The following is a 12,009-nucleotide window of genomic DNA, read 5'->3' as shown; positions in this document are numbered from 1 at the left end:
CCCAGCCAGGCTGCCAAGCCACAAAAATTGGAGACTGCTGCTTTATAAAGCATTAACCATGCCAATTTCAGGCAGTTAGTCTCACATGTTTAACATTTTTTTTATTTTCAAGTACTTCTTTTTAGAGCAGGAAACAGGGGTGAGAGAAGGGTAAAAACACCAGTATAGAAATTCTCTAACATGTAAGAAAAAGCCAGTGTTTGAGCTAGGATAATATCCTATGACAAGTCTTCCTGAGGGTACAAGAGTTGCCAAGAATTCACATGTACCCATCAAAGAAAAGGACATTCTTGATAGAGATTTAGTACTTTGGGAATTTTTACTGTATTGCTTTTCCCTGAGCATCAATTCTTGAAAGCTTTTTGCATCATTAATTCAAGATTTATATTACTCGCTGTTCTAATTTTATATAGGAATAATTGCATTCAATAGTATTAATTTGTCTTGTCTCTGATTTTTCTAAACCCAAATGCTTGCCCAAACTATGTTCTGATAGATCCTGTTGCCACCAGCTGGTATTTGCAGCAAATTACAATACACACAATACTGTCTCATTGGTTTCCTGGTTTAAAGTTTCTTATGAATATTAAGTTGCAAGAAACAGAAATGGAAACAATGCAATGGCTCGAAGAATCCAAAACTTTATTGATTACATGCCATGATAGACTAAGGCAATCATAAATTGTAAATATGAAATATAAGATCAAAGTTAGGAAATTACAGTTAAATAAGTAGCATGGGCAACTTGGAAACTATTAGAGAACCCATCAAAAAAATCCACATGATCCCTCTAGACAGTAAAGTTGTGACTTAGTAATCTAACCCACTCCCCCTTCACTTAGCATTTTGGCTAGAATACTAGAAAATTTGTAAGTCACCAACTGCGATCTCACTTTAGTTCCACTCTTCTTCTCTCACAAATAATAAAAGACAGTGTCTTTTAAAGGAAGAAGTACAAATACACAACTACAAAAGAATGTATGCTACTGGGAGCTCTAAAAATGCAATGGACACTAAACTGTGAGGCATTGGTTGAAAAATTTAATGTAGAGTGGCAGCTATGTTCAGCCTGTATATTTGAAAATAAATGTATCTGTCAAAGAAAGCAGAACCTTGGCAGATAACTTTCCCTCAAGCAATTTCATTTTTTGGAGAAGTGGACTGATAAGAACTACAATCCATTTCCTCCGCTGCCTCACTCATATGTGCATCCCCATGTGAGCTATCTTCCCTTGCCTCAGGAGCAATTAAAGTATCATACCAATCTTTAAATTCGGATTGAATTTTTGAAAAAATTTCATGCATTAAATAGCCATATTCAATTATGCTGCACTCTTTGCTTCCCATTTTATAAGCAAATCCAGCAGCATGCAAAGCAACAAGATGCCCATCTTTGGTAAACACAGGTGAACCCGATGACCCTCTTAAAAAACAGGTATTGTAGGTGACAACATTAAGATCACTTCTCTCTCTCTCAAAATCTTTTGGATTATACATATGGATGCACTTATTCTGTGGGCTATTACCACATACATCTTTGCTACATTCAATTTGCTTGCGTTTGTTCAAATGATTGCTAAATTCATTGCCACGGTCAAGTCTACTGACAACAAGACAAATATCCATGGACTTGATTTCTCCATTTGGGTGACCTATGATAAAAATGGGACCGTTTGCATCTGATAGAAAAGGTAATTGCAACAGTCCTGATGGAGGATGACGACTTTTATTTTCATTTTCTTCCAACTTCAGGACAGCAAAATCAAGATCCGCATCTGCTATTTCAAACCAGTTCTCCAATGAGAACCACTTTTCTTCAGGTTTCTCTTCTTCAAAAGAGAAAGTTACACGGGCTGACTGCTTAATTATATTTCCCCAGTCCTTTGCTTCATTTCCTTCTCCAACTATAAACTTTATTACATGGTAACACGTTAATATATATCTACCACGGAGAACGAAGCAAGTTGCAGACCCTTCACTGTTAAGATTCCTCCATTCTATAAAGCCAACTGAATCACCCTTTTTAGCAAGAGTCTTCACCAACTTGAATGAAAGAACGTCATTTATCTCCTTGCAAAACTCTCTTTTATAAACTTCAAAATCCTTTTTGTTACGTGTCAAAAATTTCTCAATGTTTTCTTGTGCTTCCTTCAGCTTAGGATACAACTGCAGGATCTGCCATTCAAGGTTCCGCTGCTGTTGTTTTTTAGAAGTGCTGAGCTGTCCCTGCTCACAATCCGGCTCTGGCTGTTGTTTTTTAGAAGCACTGAGCTCTTCCTCCTCAAAGTCTGGAGGTGGCTGTGGGTTTTCAAGGGTACTCAGCTGCTGCTCCTCCAAATCTAAATCATTCAGTTTCTTGTTTTGATCACCACTACATCTGGCACCTTTCTTAGACTCCACCTCAATTTCATAAACTTTATCTGATAATATATTAACTGGAAATTTGTTCTCTATGAGGGTTCCATCTTTTATCAGGGCCCAATCCTCTTCTTTTAGCAATGGAAGAAAGCGGCCATCCTTGCACAGGGCATCTTTGATGGATTCTTCTTTGGGGGCAAAGATACAAAATACGCAATATTCATTAAGTAGTCTGGGTTTTTTGATTAACCTACGGCTCAGTGCTCCACTGTTTTCCATTCTAGAACCTATTCCACGGATATAGAACACTATACATTCTTTTTCGCTATTGTCATATCGGCGATACCATCCTTCATTAGTGTTCTCATTTATTCCCTGTGTATTCGGCCTGTAGGACTTCATTTCAAATAATGAGTTTTCAGATACATACTTTAAAGGCATTCCCAGATTGACACAGACATCGGAAGACTCTTTCCTCTCTATTAAGTAGAACTCTTCTGTCTTCTTGCTGTCCATCCAGTCACGAACACGTTTACTAGACCGGAGGGCATGAAGTATACTGTCAGTAAGTAAGCCACTCACAAGATACTTCTTCCCATTTCCACCAAATTTCACCCTGAATGTTCGTTCTTCTACACTTAACTCCTTGCAAATTGTTGGAATGTTTTCAGGAAAATCATATTCATTGTTAATTCGTACTTCTTCTTTGATCTAATAAAAGGAAACAATTAAATATGCATTTGGTTTGGTATTTTGTTTTTCATTAAAACGACAACAGTAAAAAGACCATGTGGTGCCTAGCACCTATGTAAGGTAGATGTGAAACAAAATTTTGTATGGGATGTTTTCATAGGTGCTTTTAGCCCAATTCAGGCATTTCCTGAATTGAATATAATGAAGCTACTTAAAGAAAGAAAGAAAATAATTAAGACCATGAGCACAAATCTTGGCTCAACATGTCTACAGTACCAGATACTTTTTCCTCTTGAACACAATAACCTTAAGGGCAATTGTCTCTATATATTCAAGCTGAAGGGACTTAAAATCTTCTCTGTAACCAGGCTCACTGCAGACCTGGGATTCTCGATCATAGATTAATTTAAAACATGTTCTGCTCTACCCTTATCTCCAGATGCATGTGATTCCATAATGTAGTAAGGAAAGGTATGGAGACTGTGGAGAAATTCCACCATGACATCCCAACAGGAAAAGAATTAAAGGAAAGTTAGCCTGATTTATCACTCCCAGTAATAGCAGAGTCAACTAACACTTTCAAAACCAAACACCAAGGATCCAGTCAGGAGAACTGGCTTCTCTTATGTGACATTTAAAAACAGGAAGAGGATAGACTCCATGTTTGTCTTTCAAAGTTTCTGTTTCTTCCTCTGGAGCAGGTGAAAGCCAAGTTAGCAGGGAGCCCTTAGCCCCATGATGGTGAACCTATGCCACTCGTGCCACAGGTGGCATGCAAAGCCCTCTCTGCGGGCACACTAGCCGTCGCCTCAGCTCAGTTCCACCGCGTATGTGCACGTGCCTCCCGCTGGTCAGCTGGTCTTTAGGTCTCTGCCGTGCATGCACGGGGCGCATCCAGGGGATGCACATACATGCACAGGGGTTGGGGAACATGCACGAGGGATGTGTGCATGCGTGGGGGGGCAGGGTGCCTGCACAGGGGCACTCGTATTGCATTTTGCTAGATCAGTGGTTACTTAAGGGATGGACTGGGCATTGGTATAATTACCTGAGAATGCCCTTTCTATCTACGCTGCAAAAGAGTCCAGGAATGGGTTAAGCTCCTCCTTCTGACATCATAGAGCTGAGTCTGCCACTATAAAAAAGCCAGCCCCTGGCTGGCCTACCCATCTTCTAGGCGAGGATACTTGACAGACGTAATGTGTCTCTAGAAGATAAGCAAGAAATTAATTTCACCCCTCCCCAACCATCATAACCAGACTTATATAGTGTGGCTGGACTCTCTTGCAGCGTAGATAGAAAGGGCGTTCTCAGGTAATTATACCAATGCCCATTCTCATCCACGCTGCCTCAAGAGTCCAGGAATGGGACATACCAAAGCCTGCATGTCCACGGGAGGGCCAATGTCTGGGCCAGTCACTCCGACTGAGGAACCACCTGTTGAAGCACCCTCCAACCAAACGATGCCTGGGCTGAGGCAAATGAATCCAGGAGATAATGCCATATAAACGGCGAAGCCGAAGCCCAGGTAGCCACTCTGCAGATCTCCTCCAGTGATGCTTGAGTAGACCAGGTGGCCGAAGTAGTCGCACTCCTAGTGGAGTAGGCCGTGATGCGTCTGGGGACTGGCATGGACAAAGTTTGGTATGCCTTGGATATACAAGCTTTGATCCACCTACCAATTGTCAATGAAGTCACCTTGTTTCCCAGGGTAAAGTGATGAAATGGCACAAACATGGCTTCAGATTTTTCAAAGGCCACCATCCATTTGATGTAAATTCAGTTCACATCCAGTACATGCCACCTGTGTTCCAATTCATTTTGTGGTCTGGGGCAAAAGTCTGGTAACACATCTTGCACCCAGTGAAACCAAGTGTTTATCTTAGGGACAAACATGGGGTGTAACCTAAGAACTACCCAGTTCTGATGGAAAAGACACAGGTCCTGTCGTACCGAAAGTGCCGCTAATTCAGACACTCTCCTGGCCAAGGTAATGGCCACTAAAAATACCTTGAGGGACAGCTTTTGTAGAGATACAGATCTGAGGGGCTCAAAAGGGGGCCTCATTAGAGCTTGTAAAACTTTAGGTAAATCCCAAGTGGGAAACCTATGGACAACAGGAGGTCGAATGTTAGATGCCCTCCTTAGGAACCTGCGCACTGAAGGGTGATGGGACAGAGAAGCATATCCCTCCCAGGATAGAACAGAGGAGAGAGTTGCTACCTGGCGGCAAAGCATGTTTGGGGCCAGTCCCTTGTCTAAGCCATCTTGTAGGAACATTACCACCTCTGCCACAGAAGCAGAAGAGGGGTCTCTGGCCAAAGGAATGCACCAGGAGCAGAAGGCCCTCCAAGTTGCATTGTAGATGTATGTGGTAGACAACTTTCGGGAAGCTTGTATGGTGTCAATTACTCTGTCAGGAAAGTTGGAAGCTCTCACAGATTGCCACTCAAGCACCAAACGTTTAAGCTGAACCACTGGGGGTTCGGGTGAAGTAATGCCCCCTGATGCAGGGAGATCCTGGAAGCCGGGATCTTCCATGGCTGGGCCACAGACAGGTTCACTAGATCTGGGAACCAGGGTCTCCTGGGCCAATGGGGTGTCAGGAGAATTAGCTCCACCTTTTCAACCAACAACTTCCAAATTACAGCTGGAATAATGGGAAGAGGAGGAAAGGCATAGAGGAGACCTGGAGGCCAGGCATTCCAAAGCACATTAGTCGCCTCCGCTCCCTGGGTCGGAAACCTGGTGAAGAACCTGCCCACCTGGGCATTCTGAGTGGTGGCAAAGAGGTCTACAGTCAGAGGACCGAATCGGCATGACAAGTCCCGAAACAGAGGGGTGGAGACTCCACTCTGCCTGGTCTACTGTGGACTGACTCAACCAGTCGGTCTGGACATTGTCGACCCCCGATATATGATCTGCCCTGATGGAAAGGAGGTGTCTCTCCACCCACCTCCCTAGGCACTCTGCCTCTCTCATCAAGGCCCTGGACCTGGTCCCCCCTTGCCTGTTGACATGGGCATTTGCAGCCACATTGTCCATCATGACTAACACATGATGACCAGCCACCCTGTTCCAGAAATAGCCCTGAGCTCCAGCCAATTTATGGGGCACATGCTTTCTGCCTGTGACCAACACCCCTGGGCTATTTCCCCCTCCAGATGGGCTCCCCAACCATGGAGACTGGCATCTGTGGTGAGCCGGATCCTGTCTGGCTTCTTGAATGGAAGACCACTCTCTAGGGCTTGGGACTGTCACCATGCGAAGAACTAAAGGACCTAAGAAGGAACCTGTACCCTTATGGTAGAATGGCTGGTTCCTGCCCATTGAAAGGGGAGCAAGAACCATTGGAGTTCCCAGGCATGAAGATGGGCCCACGGGACGATTCCAATGCAGGAGATCATCTTTCCTAGGATCTGGGACAGTAGAGACAATGGGACAGTGCTCTGAATCTGAATCTGAAGGATGCAACTGTGAAGGCTCTCCCCTCAATCTAGGGAGAGAAACATCTCGCAGAGTGACATATCTATAATCGCCCTGAGGTGAAGCAACCTGGTCATCGGGGAAAGGTGACTTTTCATTAGGTTGATCGAGAACCCGTGGTCTCGTAGGCTCTGCAATGTGATGTGAAGGTTGCGATGAGCTGAGTGGATCGACTGCGACTAGATGAGTATGTCATCCAGGTAGCACTGGACCCTCATCAGAATGGTGTGAAGTGAAGCTGCCAAAGCTGCCAAGACTTTCGTGAAGACCCTTGGGGCCGACGAGGGACCGAAGGGTAGTGCCTGGTACTGGAAATGTTCATTCTGATAACAAAAATGGAGAAACTGGCAATGATGAGGCCAGATAGGAATATGGAGCTAAGCCTCCATGAGGTCTATGGAAGAGAGGAGGTCGCCCTCTCGAACGCTCTCAAGGATAGAATGCAAGGTCTGCATCTTAAAACGCCTGTATAGGTTACATTTGTTTAAGAATTTAATGTCCAAAATAGCTCGCCAACCCCCAGAGGCCTTTGGGATCCCAAAGAGGCGAGAATAGAAGCCCTGCCCTCGTAGATCCTCAGGAACCAGTTGAATGGCTTGTATGTCAACAAGATGTTGGATTGCCGATTCCATAAGAGCCTGTTTAGAGCGGTCTCTGGAAGTGGAGCAGAGAACAAACCATCATGGAGGTGGGGAGAGAAACTCCAGTTGGAGGCCCGACCTCACTGTCTCAAGAACCCGGGCGTCTGATGTAGACTCCTCCCATCTGGAGGCAAAGAAAACCAAATGGCCTCCGATGGGGGGGGAGATGGGGCATTCATTTCGAGCATCTGAATGAATGACCTCCTCCCCCTCAAAAGGGCCATTTACTGGGGACCTGTTGCTGTCTGCTGGAAGTTTCAGGACACTCGTCTTGGCGAGCAGCAAAGTACCTCTGACCTCTAAAGAACCGAGAGTTGGTTTCAGGTCTGAAAGATGTGGGCTGAAAATATGGCCCAGGGCGATACTCAGACCTCTTCCCCGCTGAAGAGAGGATCTTCCTCTTGTCCTTTGTCTCTGTCAAGTATGGTTCAAGGATGTTGCCAAATAGCTTATCGCCCGTGCACAGAGCTGATGCCAACTTCCATTTACGGTGGAATTGTTTGAAGGAATTGTTTAAATCCTTCTGCTAGGCCCTGCCTTATGGCTACAGAGACCATTTCCCTAAGGTCCTCAGGCTTATTCTCCTCAGGAAGTAGGCCTGCAGCTGTGGGGATGTAGGTTGCTTCAGGCCTAGGCCTATGCCCCCTTGAGCCCCCTGACCACCAAGGAAGGAAGGGCCAGGCCCTCAGGTAGCCTGTCTAGAGGAAGGCCCTGATCTGCTTAGGTCCTGGGGAAACTGTTCTTCCTCCACTCTCTGTGGACCAAGCTAACGGGTGACTGGGAGAAGATTCACCCCCCTTGGAAGAAACTTCAGGGCTAACATGCACCTCCCCAGAGTGAGAAACCTGTTGAATCTAGGCCAGCATCTGTGCCAAAGCCATTGCAAACTGCTTCTCAAGTGCAGCATGCTTCTCTTTTCAGCCCTAAGTTCTGATTTTGAAGTCTTTCTGAGAGCTAGGGCCTTGGCTCTGATTTTTGCAGCAACCTCTGTTAGCAGAAAGGGCTCTTTGTCTTTTCTTCTCCCTCGAAGGGGCTTGAGAGTCTTGGCTGTCTTCCAATCCTTTGACCCCAGCTGGGGGACTTCCCTCTCCATATTGCAAACAGAGCAGACACCCAGGGTGCTGTGAGCTTCCCCCACTGGGGTGCTGCCTGTTACTTTGGGCCAGGCGAGTTACAAAACTGTGAGGCCCTGGGGCAGCTTTTCTCCCTGAAACAAAATGGCCACCCGGCTAAAACAAAATGGCCACCCACCACATGGAGTGGCTCTGGGATGGCCTCACCACCTCCTTCGTTCTTTAGGCTCTTACCAGGCCCTGAGCAATTGAATAACAGCGCAACAGCTGAGAAGCGGTGAAACTGAGGCTTCAGAGTCAGCTGTGAAGCAGCTTGGCCAGCGACAGCATCAACAAGCCACGCGATCAACAGGGCAGCATGGGAGGCTCCTGCGAGCACTCCCTGGGTCCGTAGCCCTTTGTGAGGCAGTGCCGAAGCCTTGGCATTGCAGGAGAGTGGATCCCCACTCTCCTGGAGACAGAGCTCCACCGGATTCCTGGGAGTTGATTTTACAAGTATTAGCTGTCTCCTGTGATGTTCCAACTTTCTTTCAGCTTTTTATAAGCACTTTTTCCAAAGACTATACTCTCAGACAAGAAGCTGAGCCAAAAGATGGGTGGGCCAGCCAGGGGCTGACTTTTTTATAATACAAACTCAGCTCTATGATGTCAGAAGGAGGAGCTTAACCCATTCCTGGACTCTTGAGGCAGTGTGGATGAGAACAGGATTTTCAAACTGTATTCTCAGAGACTAAGGACAAAAAACAATAGACTCAAACTCAACCAACTTTCCATTACTAGAGTATGATTTGACCCAAGTTCTACAGGCTGTTCAGCTATAGACAAGACTGAATGCCTGTGGCTGTTTATTCCCTCTCCCTACCCGGTTTGGAGAAGTTTTCATTGTTGGTCTTGGATAGGGTAATTCTTCCCCATTTGAGACTGGAGTACAACTTGAGGGTCCTCCTGGACTGGCAGCTAGTGCTGAAACAGCAGGTAGTAGCTATGGCAGGAGTGCCATTGCACAGGCTCATCCTTCTTCAACCGGAGGCCTTCCAGTGGTTACTCGTGGCCTGATGACCTCATAATTGGGCTTTGCAATGTATTCTACCTGGGGCTGCCCTCAAATACAATTTGGAAGCTACAGCTGGTTCAAACTGCAGCAGCGCAAGCAACAATGCTAGTTGCTTTTACACTATGGCCGTGTGTCACTGCTGCTAGCTAGGTGAGCTGCATGGCTGCCAGTTGGTTTCCATCTGCGTTTCAAGTGCTGGTTGTCATCAATAAAACCCTGTATGGCATAGGGCCTAGTTATCTAAGGAACTGCCTATCTCCATTTTTTTCTGCCCACCCAGTAGATAAGCAGAACAACTAGGTCTTCTCTATTAAACATTGCCCTCTTGGAAAACTAAGACAGTGGGCCTTCTGAAACAGCCCCACACTTTCTGAAATAGCATCCCATCAGGGATAAAGACAGTGTCATGCCCCTGGTGGAGACTGACTCTGAGGGAGAGGAGGAACAGGGAGTGGAAGTGTGGCTCCAGAGGTTGTGGAGCAGGCTGGGGAAGGGCAGAGGCCGGCTGAACAGTCAGAGGAGGACTTTCAAGAAGAGATTGGACTGCCATTTGTCAGAAATGGTGTAAGGTCTCCTGCTTGGGCAGCGGGTTAGACTAGATGACCTACAAGGTCCCTTCCAACTCTGATTATCTGTTATCTGTTAATAACTCCCAGATACCCAAAAAACTTTGATGGCACTTAAAAGGATCTGCACATTGACAAAACGTCTGTCATTTAACAAAAGGCCATGCTGCTTGGATCCACACATTTACTCTGCTGATACTTTACAACATCTCGGTTCTCTAAGAACTTGACGTGTAGGAAGGCCAAGCCCAGCTAAAGAATTGGCAGCCATGATCCCACAATTGTGTATATAATAGGAATGATAAATGTTAACATGTCCCACAACCTGAAAAAGTTTAAGCCGCAGACTTGGAGGCAAGGGGAGAGTAATGAAAGGCATGTCGTGACATGCCCATGAAAAGCACACCTCACCACACACAGACAATGAGAACAGTGATCAATTCAGAATAAGCAAGAATTCTACCTTTGAATTTTCATCACTGGTTCCAGCAATGGAATCATCTTTCAACTGTTCCATCCTTATTGCTGCTAAAGGGGAAAAAAAAGAGATGAAGACCCAAACAAGAGGATTATACAGGTAGTCCTCAACTTACAACCACAATGGCACTTATAATTTATGTTGCTAAGTCAGAAATTTGTTAAGTGAGTTTTGCCCCATTTTATGACTGTTCATGCCACATTTGTTAAGTGAATAGCTGCAGTTGTTAAATTAATAACATGGTTGTTAAGTGAATTTGGTTTCCCCACTGACTCTGCTTGTCAGGAAGGTCACAAAAGGCAATTGATTACATGACTCCTGGACACTGCAACGGTCATAAATGTGAGCCAGTTGTCAAGCATCGCAATGTAAATCATGTGACCAGATGGGGATGCTACAACAGTTGTAAGTGTGAAAAATGGTTGTTAAGTTGCTTTTCTCAGTGATGTTGTAACTTTGAACAGTCATTAAATGAACTGTTATAAGTTGAGGACTACCTGAACTGAATTTCTCCTGCTATTTTGTCTTTTTTTTTTAACCCACTCCCTTATTCATTTTCAGCTAGGCTAGGGAATTTTTGCTGCTTTGAGCAGGTGAGCTTTTCGCTTATTATCCCCATTTACTGAGTAAGCCAAAATTAGCTGAGCAACTCACACTAAACTAAACCATGATCAAAATATCTGGCTTGTGGTTGCCTGTGCTGGATCAACCAACTATGATTTCTCGCTCCCCCCGCCGAGTGAAATGAGATTAAATTAGCTGGTTAGACAGCAGGTATATCCCTTGTCGGCAGAAAGTATTGTAATAAAGGAGATCCCAATCATTTTATCCATTGTTTAGCGTTCACGAGTACATTCAATAAGTCTTTACCTTTACGGGGCGCTTTCTATCAGCCGAGGGTTGGAAACAGAAGATGACAACGGGGAGACCTCCAGCAAACCTCCCAGAACGCCAAAAACAAGGGGGAAATGGACTCCGCAAGTTCTTGCGTGGGCTTTTCGAAAGGCAGGGACGGTCGTAGACAAAGTGATTTGTTTCCTCAAACTTCTTTTACGGGGCGGTGATTTGGACCCTGAAAAAATCCTCAAGAGCGAGTCCCGCCCTTTTCCTTTTGGAAGACGGGGAAATAGAAAGCAGCCGCTAGCCCAGAAACGAAAGCGAACATTGGTTCGAGATGCTGATAAATTCCTGGGCTTTTATTATGGCCTCTTGGGGCACTCCAGGAGGTGTCGTCGAGGCCGGGCAGGGACAGCATCAGGATCGTCTCCCCCTCACTGGAAAGCGGGAAAGGACTGGCGGGGGCTGGATGGGAGGACCGTTGTCGGCGTGATTCAGTGCTCACGAATTTAAGCCCCGTTCGCATTCCAGCCCTTATATGAAAAATGGGGACCGGGGCATAAAAAACAATGAGTTGACCCAATGCAATCACTTAACCCTGGCCCAAAACGGGAGAAGAGCCAGATATAGATACAGATTAACAGAGTTGAAAGGGACCTTGTAGGTCATCTAGTCCAATCCCCTGAAGGGTTGCCACAGAAAGGAGGCGGTCAAGCTATTTTCCAAAGCACCTGAAGGCCAGACAAGGAACAATGGATGGAAACTTGAACAAGGAGAGATTCAACCTGGAAATAAGGAGAAATTTTCTAACAATCAACCAGTG

At 45.5% G+C, this 12,009-nt stretch overlaps 1 protein-coding gene across 2 annotated transcripts; it reads right to left on the bottom strand.

The window, feature by feature from the left end:
* Nucleotides 1-625: 625 nt before the first annotated feature.
* Nucleotides 626-11,697, bottom strand: LOC113422664 (FAM111 trypsin like peptidase A). Of its 2 annotated transcripts, none has more exons than XM_087950557.1 (4): nucleotides 11,220-11,697; nucleotides 10,335-10,399; nucleotides 3,037-3,069; nucleotides 626-2,988 (listed from the first exon to the last, which is right to left on the bottom strand). In XM_087950557.1, the coding sequence occupies exons 2-4, from the start codon at nucleotides 10,386-10,388 to the stop codon at nucleotides 1,132-1,134; spliced, it is 1,944 nt and encodes a 647-aa protein (XP_087806683.1). In that variant the 5' UTR covers nucleotides 10,389-10,399; nucleotides 11,220-11,697; the 3' UTR covers nucleotides 626-1,131. The 2 variants fall into 2 exon arrangements, with proteins under 2 accessions (XP_087806683.1, XP_087806684.1); XM_087950558.1 differs by having other exon boundaries at nucleotides 10,335-10,396.
* Between the last annotated feature and the right edge of the window lie 312 nt (nucleotides 11,698-12,009).

The sequence above is a fragment of the Notechis scutatus genome, chromosome 1 (assembly GCF_049901735.1).
Source record: "Notechis scutatus isolate UNSWTSFEM ecotype Mainland chromosome 1, rNotScu1.2, whole genome shotgun sequence".
NCBI classification, from domain to species: Eukaryota; Metazoa; Chordata; class Lepidosauria; order Squamata; family Elapidae; genus Notechis; species Notechis scutatus.
The sequence above is the reverse complement of the archived record's forward strand: the minus strand, read 5'-3'. Positions and strand labels throughout refer to the sequence as shown.